This window comes from Anolis sagrei, chromosome X (genome assembly GCF_037176765.1).
Source record: "Anolis sagrei isolate rAnoSag1 chromosome X, rAnoSag1.mat, whole genome shotgun sequence".
NCBI classification, from domain to species: Eukaryota; Metazoa; Chordata; class Lepidosauria; order Squamata; family Dactyloidae; genus Anolis; species Anolis sagrei.
Genome location: NC_090034.1, coordinates 53,640,974 through 53,656,909, shown reverse-complemented (window position 1 = coordinate 53,656,909; position 15,936 = coordinate 53,640,974). Strand labels below are relative to the sequence as shown.

The following is a 15,936-nucleotide window of genomic DNA, read 5'->3' as shown; positions in this document are numbered from 1 at the left end:
TTTAACTTCCCTGAATCTGATCTGGTCTATTATTATTATTATTATTATTATTATTATTATTTTATTATTACTATTATTACACTTACCTGGTCTATTACTACTACTACTACTACTAGTAGTAGTAGTAGTAGTAGTAGTTTGGGTACCTGGCATTGCCCGGGTTATTTGAAAAAGTCATTTTTAATTGTATAAAATGCATAAGGTGAACTACAACTCGCATCATGCCATGCTAACTACGAAAAACTCCATCAGTACTTAAAGTTTGTTATGTTAAGCAAGTTTGCTCTAGATGAATAATTGGTGGGGTTCAGTATGATCTCTGGCTGCAGGATAAACCATAGCTCTCACCTTGGTGGGTCAGTCCCCTCAAACCTCTCCAGTAGGTTCAGTTGGTTATAGGGGTTCTGTGTGCTAAGTTTGGTTCAGATCCGTCATCGGTGGTGGTCACAGTGTCTCTGGATGTACTATAAGTTAAGTACAACTTCCAGAAAGAAAGGTCAGTTCCCCCCAAACCCCTCCAGTAGGTTCAGTTGTTCACGGTGGTTCTGTGTGCCAAGTTTTATTTAGCTCTATCATCGGTGGAATTTACGGTTTCTCTGATTGCAGGTGAACTACAACTCCCAAAAAATCAAGGTCAATCCCCCCCGCCCCAAGTATTCAAATTTGGGTGTATTGGATATGTGTTTCAAGTGTGGTCCAGCTCCATCATCATTTGGGTTCACAGAGTTCTCTGGATGTAAGTGAAGTAAAACCCCCCCAAATCAAGGTGAATTCACCCCAAAACCCTCCAGCACTTTAGGTCCAGGTCCATCTTTGATTGCAAGTGAACTATAAATTCCAGTACCTACAACTCCCAGATAACAAGACCAATTCCTCCCAAAACCCACCAGTATTCAAATTTGGGCATATCAGGTATATTGGGTATGCATGCGAAATCTGGTCCATTGTTGGTGAGGGTCACAGTGCGCTGTCTTGATGTAGGATGAACTACAACTTCCATTATGTTGAGTCAGTCCCCCAACTCCCTCCAGTATGTTCACTTGCTGATCAATTGCTGTGCCACGCAGAAAAGGGTAGGAAAGGGTTATGCGAGAGGCAGTGGGCAGAATCATGCAAATTCCACACCAATGGAGAGAGAAAGAAACATTGGGATGTCAGTGTTGGAAGAAATTGTCCTCGAATGAGAGCATTTCTTGGGTGGTGGGCAGTATGGTGTTTGGGGAGGCCATTGGCAGCAGCTGGGCTACATGTTCAGGGTACTTGCTATAACCTGCAATGTCATTGGAGGGAGGGACATTGGTGTTTCCTGAGTAGTGGGAGCTATAGCTATTTATGGAAGTGGGAGCTTGTCTGTGTAAGCGAACACACCAGCCACATATACATACATATTTTCACCTTTATTATGTGTATAGATTGTTGACCTCCCTGGGTGTGGTCATTTATAATAGTAATTATTATTAATAATAACCTGCATGTGTCTAGTCATTATTACTGTTATTAGTAGTAGCATCAGTATCGGTATTATTGTTTAACCTCCCTGGAATTAGTCCTTGAACTTCACTGGACACATTTCTCAAAAGAAGGGAAACCCTTTTGTCAATGTACATGGGAGGGAAAGGGAAAGACTTGATGTCCAGGTCTGGCAACATCAAACTTTGGGAATATTCCCTTGCAGATGATATAACAAACAGAAGTAAACAATTTGCTGGGTAGAAAGCGGAAGAAAAACTCCCATTTATAAAGAAACCGACCAAAGTGAAGCTGGAGATCCACTTCTAAAATCAATGTTTGTCTGTGTTGGGTAGTTTTAGAGGGATAGGTAGAGATTTGTGTTTGTTTAGCAATCATCATCTATGTCTATCTTTTTGTGTGTTTTTAGTATCCAAAAATTCAACTGAGACTTCTCCTTTCCCCATATAGGTTGCAATTCCTTCACAGGGTCCTTCTTGGAGTATTGTTCCAATCCCATGGGTAAGTATTACTTCAAGGTCACTACAAATCCCAGCATTGCATAGCATTGAGCCATAGCCATCAAATTAGAGACAGCGTCCCTCAAAGAGGAGCTGTAGGTGAAGTAGCTTCCCCTTTTGCTTTGGCTCAGCACTACGATTACCATATGACGCAAATCTAATGTGCACTCCAAATTTTCTGGTGGTTTTGGGCGTAGGCATCCTGTGATAATACGGCATGTCTCATTAAGAGCCACATCCACTATTTTAACGTGGTGAGATGTGTTCCACACTGGGCATGCGTACTCAGCAGCAGAATAGTTCTTAAGATGAAAAGCACACATCTGTGTTTTGGAGGGATTAAGAATCAGCCGATAGGCAGTAAGAGCATCTAAAGCTTTGGAGAGTTTCTGTTCAACCATTTCAAAGCTCCCTGCTTGAGCAGTAATGGCATGATCATCAACATAGATTAAACTCTCTGTCCTTTCTGGCAGTGGCTGATCATTTGTGAAAATGTTAAACATGGGTGCAGTAAACATGCTACCCTGAGGCAGACTGTTCTTCTGTCTTCACCATCTGCTTCTCTGACCCTGTAATTCAACAAACAAGCTATTGTTTTGTAACAGATTTCCTAGGTGGTAGTCCTTTGTGATATTATTCATGTTTCTCAGGAGAAGGCGATGTTTACAGCTCCTGTAAACATGGACTTAAGATACAAGTTAAAATCCACTGATGAAATGTAGATTAAAATTCACAACTTGAAGGGCAATCCACAGATTCAACTCACCATTTGGGTCTTACAACCTGCTTTATACTCTTTGTTGTGTGCCTTTAAGTATGATGAACCTTTCATGGAACTTGGGCCATGTTTTTTGTTTCTTTTTTAATGATCCTGGGCTGAGATTTATGCTGGGGCTATGTGATTTAACCAAGATTACCTAATGGTGGATCTTGTTGTATGCCATTTAATAATGTTTTATCTCTTGTTACAATGATGTTGCATTCCATCTCAAACTGCAGGGAGAGGCGGGTAATAAGTTCATTACTACGAGGGGTATTTTTTAAGTAAGGTCCGTTTGAACATAAGTACTCAACGAAAGTTTATTTCAAAAAAGTAAATTTATTTTCAGAAAGTACATTCTTCACTCTATTTTTCGACATAGTTGCCAAGTTTGTTCAAACACTTATCATACCTCTGAACCAATTTTAAAATACCTTCTTCACGAATCCTTGCATCAACTGAAGCCACCAAATCATCTGTAATCAAAGAAGGGGGACCGGAGCGGTCCTCATCATGGATGTTGTCATGGCCATCTTTGAATTGTCATACCCACTTTCCTGTCGTAGTCAACTGTGAATTGCACATATGGTATTTCCTGCACGGAGCGAACCTCACATGCGGCAGGTGAGTTGATAGTCTTAAACATTTTTAAAGCACAGAACAGAACTGTATAGGTTAGCTACAGAGCGGAAACTGAGCACAGTTGTTCCCGAGGCATGCCGGTACACGACGCACGCGCTTGTTGCGGTATGCGCACGAACTACTAGTGTCTACAACAAAACGGACCTTACTTAAAAAATACCCCTCATATTATCACTATTATTATTATTATTATTATTATTATTACTCCATCTATGCCATCCTTATATAGAGGCAGTTGTGGTTCACTGGGCAGATTGAGTGTGTATTTTATACACAGCGAATCCCAGATTCAGTCCAGGGAGTGTTGGTAGAGACATGTCTGAAAGCCTAGAAGGCCCAGCTAGTGCATGCCTGCTATTCCTCCTCAATTGCCATTATTCCCAACTGCCAGGGACTGGTGGTATTCCAACACAAGCTGGAGGGCTGTGATTTTTCATGCCAGATATTTAAAAATTTGATTCAAGATGAGAAAGGTACATCTCTATTTTCAAAGGACAGCTAATGTTTCTCTTTACAGCTCAGAGCAAGCGAAGCCGCAACTCCGTGGAGAGTGAGGTGCCATCAGGAGCCGATCCTCTGAAGAAGCATCCGACCCAGAAAGACGCCCTGGAGCGAGCTTGGTTGCCACTTGCAATTACGCAGAACACCCTGCCAGAGCGGGTTGAGGAGCAGGAAATCAGGGATGCTCTCCCCTCATCTGAACTCGCGGCAATAAAAAACGAGCCCATTCTTTGTTCTGTGGAGTCTCCCCACCGTGAAGCGGTGTGCCATGGTCATGTGGGCAATGAAGGCTTGGAGGGTCAGCCATGCTGTGGCATTTCTAAAGCCAAAGGCCTGCAGTTGTCGCTCAGGACCAGAGTGGGGAGCAAATCGTCCTGTTCTTCAAAGAAGGCCATAAAGCAGCACGAAGCTGTGGACGCTTCCACCTGCCTGGCTTCAGAATGTTTGACTGTTACCAGCCCCCCGGCGGTGTCTCCTTCATGCAAAAGCCACGCCAGGGCCATGGCAAGCCGGAGGAAGAGTTTGTTGGCATCTCCCAAGGATACCGAGTTGTCCAAGGAAGGTGAGGCGACCCCGAAAGGATCCGACCGAGTGTCCAATGACAATAAAAATACTTTGAATGGAACTCTGTCACAGAACCACACAACTGCGTCTTCCACTTCAAAAAAACATCATAGGCTTTGCCTGGAAGACTTGGATCTGGAGCCTTTGCCCAAGAGACCAGCTTTCAAAGGGCAGGGAGACGAAAGCTGGATTTTCAACAGGGAACCATCAAAGCTTCTGAGCGCTGATGCTGGAGAAGGTATAGTAACTGGTGGATTGAGGATCTGCATAGAGTAAGACCCTTGTATCCGCATAGGATATGTTTCTGGTGGGACCGTCATGACCCAAAACCACAGATAGGACCAAACATTGTTAAATTGGTTGACTTCTCAGTATGTTGTAGAGTTGCATTGGAGGATATAGAGCACGTGTGTCAAATCCATGGGCTGCATCCAACCTGCCATGTCATTTGCTGTAACCTTCCAGATGCTGGATTACCACTTCCATCTTCCTCATTGTTAGACATCATGACTAGAGCTGATGGGAGTTATGATGCAGTCTCATCTGGCAGGCTGCAGTTTGTTCTGTTTAATCAGGAGACTTGGGTTTGGACTTAGATACAAGGCTTGTGGATTTGATGTCTGACTTTGAAATGCCCTTTTACCTTTCCCCAGCCTCAGAGCCACAAGGGCTGTTGGGTTGCAATTTCCATATTTTATTTATCATGTCAAAAAATGAGGACACAGAATGAGGGTTCTGAAGCAGCAGCAGCAGTTGCTGCTCCCTGCATGTCTCTCAGGCCCTAACTAACACTAAGGCAAGGGATCAAATGGTAGAGGCTGAGAAGGAGGAGGGGGGGAGGAAAATGGGGAGGAAAGCCACACTCTGTGCACACACTCTGACTCTCTGCCCCCCCCCCCCCACACACACACACACACTCACTCCCACAGCACAAGGGAAGGAGTAAGGTGCCATGATGGGGGTAATAGGGACACACGAAATTGACATTGCTTGGAAAGGAGCCCCAAAGACCATCCAGCCCAACCTCATTTGGGAGTAAAGGAAGACACCATCAAAGCCCTCACAACAGATGGCCAACCAGTTGGAAGGGAGCCCTAAAGGCCATCCAGTCCAACCCCCTCCTTCCCTCCCTCCTTCCCTTTCTCTACTTCCCTTCCTTCTCCTTCCCTTCCTCCCTTTCTTTCCTTCCTTTTTCTCCTCCCCTCGCCAGCTTTGTCCTCCTTTATTAAATCTACAGTGTAGATGCACCCAAAGTCAAACCTTCCATATTGCCATGTAAAATCCAGATTATCTACTTAAGACTGGATATATGGCAGTGTAGACACAATTACTATTATATATATAATTACTATTATATATATTGCTCTATAATATATATTATATTATATATATTATTGTTATATATACACTACTATATAATAATAATATAATGTTACTACTATATATTACTATATTAAATAGACTCATAGAATAGAGTTAGAAGGGATTCTACCATGGTCTTGGGGGAGAACAGACAGAAAGGAAGGAGAGCAGAAAGGAGGGAGGGAAAAAGGGAAGGACTGAAGGAGGGAAAAGGGGAGGGAAGGAAGGAAAGAAGGAAGGAGGGAAGGAAGAAGAGAAGGAAGGAAAGAAAGAAGTACTAAAGGGAGGAAGAAGAAAAGAAAAAAGGAAAGAAAAAGGGAGGGAAATGCAGGAAAGAGGTAAAGAAGGAAGGAAGGAGAAAAGGAAATAAAAAAATGAAGGAAGGAAACAGGGAGGGAAGAAAGGAGACAAAGGAAGAAGTAGAGAAAGGGGGAGAAAAGGAAGAAAAGAGAGAAGGAAGAATGAAACCAAAGAGCGAAAGAAGGAATGAAAAAAAGAGGTAGAGAAGGAAGAAAGGAGAGAAAAGGGAAGAAGGGGGGGGGGAGGAATAGGTAGGTACCTCTCTTTTATAATAGTCCAGATATCTACCTCTACTTTGAAAATTCTTACTATAGGCCACAGCAGCACAGGTAGTACTTTTATAATTATCGCGATGAAGATTAATGTAGACACTCCCAAACGCGGAAGCCTTTTGCCTTTGACCAAGAACCAAACTCAGTTGTTGTCTTTTGCAGAGTTTATAAAAGAACATATATACATACAGAGTCCAAATGTTCTCTTTGAGTCACAAGCCTTGTAGAACTTCTTCCAGCCAACTCCTCCAAATGCACCTCTCCAACAACCCACACAAAGGAGTTGTACTTTGGTTCCTTTATTCCCCTTGCAGCTGCCCCACCCTGGCTGTAACTACACAATGTTGGCCTGGTGGTTTGGCTCATTCCCTGCTGCATTGATCCTTACATCACTTGTTACTTCAAAAATGAACTCTAACACCCCTTTCCTTTCTTAAGTAACAAGCCTCAACCATACAGCAAAACATAACACCAGCATACAGATTTACATACAGTCATTTGAACACAAAGATACAATTAGGAACACAAAGATGCAGTTACATTTTTCTTTACATCTCAGAACATAATATTATTCATTTATTCAATCTACTTGGTACCATAAACCTTTCTGGAGGTACTCCTATGTTTGCTCTTTTTGACCTCCTTGGGATTTGAATTAATTCTATGGTTTTCTTCTTTTCATAACTACTTCTACTACTACTAGGATGTTCTCTTTTTAATCCGGTGCTTGTGCTGTAGCCTAGGTGACCGTTAATCTCCCTCCACTGTATGACTTGTTGTAGGTATTTCAACAGTTTCATTTTGTTCCTGCTCATATGAAACCCGTTCTGTCACACTGGACTCAGGGACCTGCTCACGTGCGAGTTCTGGTATACTAGGTTCAGGAACTGGTATTCTTTCACTTTCCAGATTACTCTCTCCTGTATTATTTTCCTCCTCTCCGTTATCTATTGGTAAAAATACCTCAGTACCTTCCTTTGTTTCTCTTGGAGCCATCCTGCAATTATTATCAGCAGAAGAAAATACTTCCTTATTCTGGTGTATGTGTTTCCATCCAGAATGCTTCCCAAAATTAGCGCTTCTGGATATTACCACCTCATTGTATCCTAAATAAAAATGATATGCTTTGGTTCTTTCCTCATATCTGATGAAATTGAGTCTCTGCCGCTTTCTTTGCCCCTTTCTTCTAGCCTGCCTAGGAATTGAGTCTCTGCCGCTTTCTTTGCCCCTTTCTTCTAGCCTGCCTTGGAATTAATACATTAATACATTAGCAAAACTTCCAAAAATTCTAAGATATTTTAGTTTGGGCTTTTTGTTATACAACATGTAGAAAGGAGTCTCATTGATACATGAACTCCATGTTCTATTAATTACATGTGTTGCACATAAAATTGCCTCTGCCCATAACCTACTTGGGGCTTTAGCATCATCCATCATGCTATCCTTCATGGTCTTTAAAACTATTTTTCTCTTTGCTACTCCATTCTCAGCAGGAGAGTAAGGATTTGTTCTCTGATGGGAGATTCCTTTTTCCCTTAACCAATTCTGATTTTTTTTATTTTTGTCGTGTCAGGGCAATTATATTACATTTCTAACAGAACAAAGCAAACAAACAGACAAAATACAAAATTTGTGAAGTTTGGTAGTTGATTAAATGTCCTTTGACCAGCATCTGACCACTTGGAGTGCTTCTGGTGTTGCTGCAAGGAGGTCCTCCATTGTGCATGTGGCAGGGCTCAGGGTGCATTGCAGCAGGTAGTCAGTGGTTTGCTCTTCTCCACACACGCATGTCATGGATTCCACTTTGTAGCCCCATTTCTTGAGGTTGGCTCTGCATCTCGTGGTGCCAGAGCGCAGTCTGTTCAGCGCCTTCCAAGTCGCCCAGTCTTCTGTGTGCCCAGGGGGGAGTCTCTCATTTGGTATCAGCCATTGGTTGAGGTTCTGGGTTTGAGCCTGCCACTTTTGGACTCTCGCTTGCTGATGTGTTCCAGCGAGTATCTCTGTAGATCTTAGAAAACTATTTCTTGATTTAAGTCGTTGACGTGCTGGCTGATACCCAAACAGGGGATGAGCTGGAGATGTCTCTGCCTTGGTCCTTTCACTATTGGCTGCTACTTCCCGGCAGATGTCAGGTGGTGCAATACCAGCTAAGCAGTGTAATTTCTCCAGTGGTGTAGGGCGCAGACACCCCGTGATAATGCGGCATGTCTCATTAAGAGCCACATCCACTGTTTTAGTGTGATGAGATGTGTTCCACATTGGGCATGCATACTCAGCAGCAGAGTAGCACAGCCCAAGGGCAGATGTCTTCACTGTATCTGGTTGTGATCCCCAGGTTGTGCCAGTCAGCTTTCGTATGATATTGTTTCTCGCACCCACTTTTTGCTTGATGTTCAGGCAGTGCTTCTTGTAGGTAAGAACACGGTCCAGAGTGACTCCCAGGTATTTGGGTGTGCTGCAATGCTCCAGTGGGATTCCTTCTCAGGTGATCTTCAGAGCTCGGGATGCTTTTCTGTTCTTGAGATGAAAGGCACATGTCTGTGTTTTAGATGGGTTGGGGATCAGCTGGTTTTCCCTGTAATAGGCAGTAAGAGCACCTAGAGCTTCGGAAAGCTTCTGTTCTACCATCCCAAAGCTCCCTGCTTGAGCAGTAATGGCATGATCATCAGCATAGATGAAACTCTCTGTCCCTTCTGGCAGTGGCTGGTCATTTGTGTAGATGTTGAACATGGATGGATAGAGCTGATGTGGTCTGTGCAATGCAGTTTTCTAAATCAGTATCCCAAACCAAAACGGATGACCAAAAACGGATTCATAACCCTTTTGGTACTAATGTTGGAGAGTGGTCCCGGTCAAAGCATTCCCTGTTCAAGTGGTCCCTGGTCAAAAAAAGGTTGCGAACCACTGCTCTAAACAGATCTAGACCAGTGGGTTGGCGGCAGGTGAAGGATTTGGCACGGCTCTCTTCTCTCTGCTCCTTCCTTTGACTGCAGAGATAACTAGATTTCAGTGTCACTTTTTTTTTTTGTTCACAGGTCTGGAGTCCAGCTCTGACCTTTCCCTGTCTCCTGTCAGAACGAGGTCCTTCACTCGCGCTATCAGCAGCGAGGAGGAGGATGAGGAGTTGCCCAGCTTCTTCCTGCCTCAAGGTGAGAGGTCCTACTCAAAATATATGCACATTTTGTTGCATGCAAAATACTTTGTAATAAATTATAATCTTCCTAGAACATGGATGAATTTTGTATTTAGACCTGGCTCCCTTCTCAAAGATGTATGCATATGTAAATACTGGTATTCCAAAATCGAGGGAGGAAATCCCAAACACTTCTGGTTCGAAGCATGTCAGAGAGAAGCGAGACTTGACCTGTGTGTTTCTCTGTCACATTCTTCTGCCATGTAATCTGGTTTCTGAATTCAGATGACCTCTTTTGAACTGAATTACATGAGTCTATACTATAGCCATACAATCCAGTTCAAAGCAGATCATCTGGATTCGGAAGCTAGATTATATGACAGTGTAGGATATATTAAATATTAAAATATTCCAGATAGTCTTTCAGTAAAAGAGATATTTCAGCCATTAGAGCAAACAGTAGAAAAGAATTATTTATTTACTAGTTTGGATACCTGGCGTTTTCCAAGTTAGTTGAAAAAGTCAATTTTTAATTGTACAAAGTGCAGAAAGTTGTGGGTGAACTGCAACTCACATCATGCCAGGTTAGCCCAGAGAAACTCCATCAGTCTTTAAAGTTTGTCATGTTGGGTAAGTTTGCTTTGGATGCATCATCGGTGGAGTTCAGTGTGCTCTCTGGCTGTCGGGTGAACTACAACTCCCACTATGGTGATCCAGTCCCCATAAACCACTCCAGTGGGTTGGGTTAGTCATGGGAGTTCTGTGTGCCAAGTTTGGTCCAGGTCCATCATTGGTGGAGGTCACAGTTTCTCTGGTTGTGGGTGAACTACAACCCCCAGAAAGGTAGGTCAGTTCCCCTTAAACCCTTCCAGTAATCAAATTTCGGCATACCAGGTATGTGTGCCAAGTTTGGTCCAGAACCTTCAGTTTTTGGGCTCACAGTGCTCTCTGGATGTAGGTGAACTACAAGTCCTCTAAATCCCTCCAAAGACCTCCAGTATGTTTTGTTGGTCATGTGGGTTCGGTGTGCCAAGTTAGTTCCAGGTCCAACTTTAGTGGAGTTCAGGGTGGTTTTGCAGGTGAACTATACATCCCAGGACCTACAACTCCTATACATCATGGTGAATTCTCCCCAAACCTCTCTAGTATGTTCAGTTGCTGATCAATTCTTCTGCTTGCTATGTGAAATAAAAAAGAATATGATAAAGGGAGAGGCAGTGGGTGGTGTCATGCAAATTCCACATCAATTTAGAGAGAAATAAACACTGGGATGTTTGTGGTGGAGGAAACACATAACATTTAGAATGAAATTTTCCACGTATGAAAGCCTCCACTTGAGTGGTGGGCAGTATGGTGTTTGTGGAGGACATTGGCAGGGCTCTTGGACATGTTCATGGTGCTCACTATAACCTGCAGTGTCATTGGAGGGAGGGCCATTGGTGTCTCCTGAGGGGTGGGAGCCATAGCTGTTAGTGGAGGAAAGACTTTGTCTGTGTAAGTGGACACCCCAGCCACACACATACATACATATTATCACTTGTATTATGCCCTTCACACCCCGAAGGAAACTGAGAGCAGCTTACAAATTGACAACAATTCAGTGCCGTATGAACAAACATATAAAAACAACAAGCATGAATCCATAAAAGTTAAGAAAAAACATATATGTATTGAAACCATTTTTTAAAAAGGGTTTGCCCAAGAAAGTATAGTGATGCAGAACTGTGTTATTTGTTGGGAATATAGTGCAGTTTCAAACAGGTTAAACTGGACTTTCCTCCTAGTTGATTTAATAAGATTTATAGCCTCCGAGTTTTACTCTGCATATCTCTTCTTGTATCTTCAGAACTGGGTCCTATCAAAGAAGGGAAGCTGGTTTGGTGCAAGACCCGAGGATATCCATACTGGCCTGCAGTGGTAAGTGTTGGGCAAGTGGGCTTATTAACAAAAGACCCTCCTCAGGAGCTTTACACATGAGCTATGCACATGAGGCCTTTAACTTGAGGCTTCTTTCACTGAAGCTTCTCACACACAGTGGTTTATCTCACAGTATTCAGGTGGACACTAACTTTGGCCCACTGACTCTTAACACTTGGGCCTACTCACTCACCCCAGGATGACACTAGCTTTGGCCCACTGACTCTAACAGGCTTTGGCCTACTCACTCTCCTCAGAACGACACTTGCTTTGGCCTACTGACTCTAACAGGCTTCGGCCTACTCACTCTCCTCAGGACGGCACTAGCTTTGGCCCAATGACTCTTAACAGGCTTTGGCCTACTCACTCTCCTCAGGATGACACTCTCTTTGGTCCACCGACTCTAACAGGCTTCAGCCTACTCACTCACCCCAGGATGACACTAGCTTTGGCCCACTGACTCTTAACAGGCTTTGGCATACTCACTCTCCTCAGGATGGCACTAGCTTTGGCCCACTGACTCTAACAGGCTTCAGCCTACTTGCCATCCTTAGAACAACACTAGCTTTGGCCCACTGACTCTAACAGGCTTCTGCCTACTCACTCTCCTCAGGACAGCACTAGCTTTGGCCCACTGACTCTAACAGGCTTCAGCCTACTCACTCTCCTCAGGACGGCACTAGCTTTGGCCCACGGACTCTTAACAGGCTTCGGCCTACTCACTCTCCTCAGGATGACACTCGCTTTGGTCCACCGACTCTAACAGGCTTCGGCCTACTCACTCACCCCAGGATGACACTAGCTTTGGCCCACTGACTCTAACAGGCTTCGGCCTACTCACTCTCCTCAGGACAGCACTAGCTTTGGCCCACTGACTCTAACAGGCTTCGGCCTACTCACTCTCCTCAGGACAGCACTAGCTTTGGCCCAATGACTCTTAACAGGCTTTGGCCTACTCACTCTCCTCAGGATGACACTCTCTTTGGTCCACCGACTCTAACAGGCTTCGGCCTACTCACTCACCCCAGGATGACACTAGCTTTGGCCCACTGACTCTTAACAGGCTTCGGCATACTCACTCTCCTCAGGATGGCACTAGCTTTGGCCCACTGACTCTAACAGGCTTCAGCCTACTTGCCATCCTTAGAACAACACTAGCTTTGGCCCACTGACTCTAACAGGCTTCTGCCTACTCACTCTCCTCAGGACAGCACTAGCTTTGGCCCACTGACTCTAACAGGCTTCAGCCTACTCACTCTCCTCAGGACGGCACTAGCTTTGGCCCACGGACTCTTAACAGGCTTCGGCCTACTCACTCTCCTCAGGATGACACTCGCTTTGGTCCATCGACTCTAACAGGCTTCGGCCTACTCACTCACCCCAGGATGACACTAGCTTTGGCCCACTGACTCTAACAGGCTTCGGCCTACTCACTCTCCTCAGGACAGCACTAGCTTTGGCCCACTGACTCTAACAGGATTCGGCCTACTCACTCTCCTAAGGACAGCACTAGCTTTGGCCCAATGACTCTTAACAGGCTTTGGCCTACTCACTCTCCTCAGGATGACACTCTCTTTGGTCCACCGACTCTAACAGGCTTCGGCCTACTCACTCACCCCAGGATGACACTAGCTTTGGCCCACTGACTCTTAACAGGCTTCGGCATACTCACTCTCCTCAGGATGGCACTAGCTTTGGCCCACTGACTCTAACAGGCTTCAGCCTACTTGCCATCCTTAGAACAACACTAGCTTTGGCCCACTGACTCTAACAGGCTTCTGCCTACTCACTCTCCTCAGGACAGCACTAGCTTTGGCCCACTGACTCTAACAGGCTTCAGCCTACTCACTCTCCTCAGGACGGCACTAGCTTTGGCCCACGGACTCTTAACAGGCTTCGGCCTACTCACTCTCCTCAGGATGACACTCGCTTTGGTCCACCGACTCTAACAGGCTTCGGCCTACTCACTCACCCCAGGATGACACTAGCTTTGGCCCACTGACTCTAACAGGCTTCGGCCTACTCACTCTCCTCAGGACAGCACTAGCTTTGGCCCACTGACTCTAACAGGCTTCGGCCTACTCACTCTCCTCAGGACGGCACTAGCTTTGGCCCAATGACCCTTAACAGGCTTCGGCCTACTCACTCTCCTCAGGACGGCACTAGCTTTGGCCCAATGACTCTTAACAGGCTTTGGCCTACTCACTCTCCTCAGGATGACACTCTCTTTGGTCCACCGACTCTAACAGGCTTCGGCTTACTCACTCACCCCAGGATGACACTAGCTTTGGCCCACTGACTCTTAACAGGCTTCGGCATACTCACTCTCCTCAGGATGGCACTAGCTTTGGCCCACTGACTCTAACAGGCTTCAGCCTACTTGCCATCCTTAGAACAACACTAGCTTTGGCCCACTGACTCTAACAGGCTTCGGCCTACTCACTCTCCTCAGGATGACACTCGCTTTGGTCCACCGACTCTAACAGGCTTCGGCCTACTCACTCTCCTCAGGACAGCACTAGCTTTGGCCCACTGACTCTAACAGGCTTCGGCCTACTCACTCTCCTCAGGACGGCACTAGCTTTGGCCACTGACTCTTAACAGGCTTCACCCTACTTGTCATCCTTAGAACAACACTAGCTTTGGCCCACTGACTCTAACAGGCTTCTGCCTACTCACTCTCCTCAGGACAGCACTAGCTTTGGCCCACTGACTCTAACAGGCTTCGGCCTATTCACTCTCCTCAGGATGACACTGGCTTTGGCGCACTGACTCTATCAGGCTTCGGCCTACTCACTCTCCTCAGGATAACACTTGATTGGGCTACTGACAAAAAGGCTTCGGCTTATTAACTCTTTCAGTACTTGATTCACACTTTTGTAATCAAAACTACTTAGTTAATTTTTAATATTCCTGACAGCAAGAAGATTTACCAATGTATTTAATTGTATTTGTTTGTGTGATTTGGTAATTAATAGGACCTTATTAGTAATCTGTACTTTCCTTGTAAACTACTGAGGGAGCCCTTTGAGCTGTTATCGCTTTCCTTGGGTGCAGAAAGTGCCACTTCTGGGCCCCATGAGTCAGTCCTCCAAGAAGCCCACCTTTTACCCCCAAATTGGGGGTAATATTTTAATAATAATTTTTTAATATTTCCTAATTGGGAGGTACGGCTTCCTGCAAACAGGCTTCTCTGTCCCACGACCTCAGGGAAGAGCCCAGCCTCCTTTCAGTAGCAGAGATCTATGTGCGTTTAAGCAGTTGGGTTTGCCTTCTGACAGGTGAAGAAGATGAAGCGGAAAGACAGGAAGGCCATCGTTCTTTTTGTGATGAAAGGCATGGAGAACAAAGGCAAAGGGTAAGCAGAGCAAAGCAAAATTGCCATGGTTTTGCTCTCCTCTCTCCAGCATTTTGAAAGCAAGGCTTGCTCCTGCATTGCCTTTTGACTTTTCTGGCAGAAAATCAGCCAGGAAGAGAGTCAGCGGAAGAGCAAGGCTTTTATATTCAAAGCTTATATAATAAGGGGTCATTCCATGCTGGGTAGTCACAAATCTGGCAGTTTTATGTCCAGCACAAGCATCATGCTTGGTCAATATTTCAAGTCCGTATCTTTGTTTGCATGGAAATTATTACAATTTGAATATTGGTTAAAATTTGTCACGATGAGTTGCGACACATTTTCATGCACACTCTGAGCCAACTTGTTTGACTGGATTTTGCACCCACAATTTTCAAATTATTTTAGTCAGAATCAACAGAAAAAACTGTACAGGATTTCAGTGTACTTAGCCATTCTTATACATTTAGTTTCAATTTTATTAGGCCTCTAAAATTCCATTTTCTTAAATTTTGTGCACACACTCCCTTCAGATACGGGAGTCTAGATCAGCAACTATTGCAGTTAGAAACCTCAAATTTTGGGGAACTTAGTTTAACACCTGACTGGCGTTACAGCTACATTTGAATAAAATTGGAGACATAATGGTGGGAAGGGTTCGACCACTTGGCTTGGAATGACCATAAGGCCCTATTAAAATCAACTGCCACATTATTTATGTTGAGGAGCTTATGCAATGAGGCCCTATCAAAATGGTTGCCACAATGTCATTGGTGAGAGATTAATACAGTAAGGCCCTATTAAAAATGGCTACCATGGTCTGTATACTGAGAGGCTTATACCGAAAAGTCCCTATTAAGAATGGCCACTGCTGTTGTCCTCCTTCTCAAGTATTGACACATATAGTTCAGTAAAGATCTAAACAATTTCCTAAGTTACCCCAAGCAAGGCCGTATTAGTCTGCATTAGAAGAACTGGAATTACACCGTTATATTGTTATTATTCATTACTAAGTTGGTTACCCAAGTTATTTGAAAAAGTCATTTTTAAAATTTTACAAAATGCATAAGTTTGTGGGTGATCATGCCAAGTTAACCCCATGAATTTCCCATCAGTGACTAAAGTTTGTCATGTTGGGCAAGGTTGCTCTAGATGCAACATTGGTGGGGTCCGTGGGG

At 44.4% G+C, this 15,936-nt stretch overlaps 1 protein-coding gene across 3 annotated transcripts in view; it reads left to right on the top strand.

Annotated features, from left to right (window-relative positions):
* Positions 1-15,936, top strand: part of PWWP3A (PWWP domain containing 3A, DNA repair factor) — a 53,796-nt gene that overhangs the window by 20,790 nt on the left and 17,070 nt on the right. For all 3 annotated transcript variants that reach the window (XM_067473439.1, XM_067473440.1, XM_067473441.1), the window contains 5 exons: positions 1,921-1,971; positions 3,890-4,675; positions 9,407-9,520; positions 11,351-11,421; positions 14,703-14,779. In XM_067473439.1, the coding sequence (XP_067329540.1) occupies positions 1,921-1,971; positions 3,890-4,675; positions 9,407-9,520; positions 11,351-11,421; positions 14,703-14,779 (1,099 nt within the window). The remainder of the gene's footprint in view (positions 1-1,920; positions 1,972-3,889; positions 4,676-9,406; positions 9,521-11,350; positions 11,422-14,702; positions 14,780-15,936) is intronic.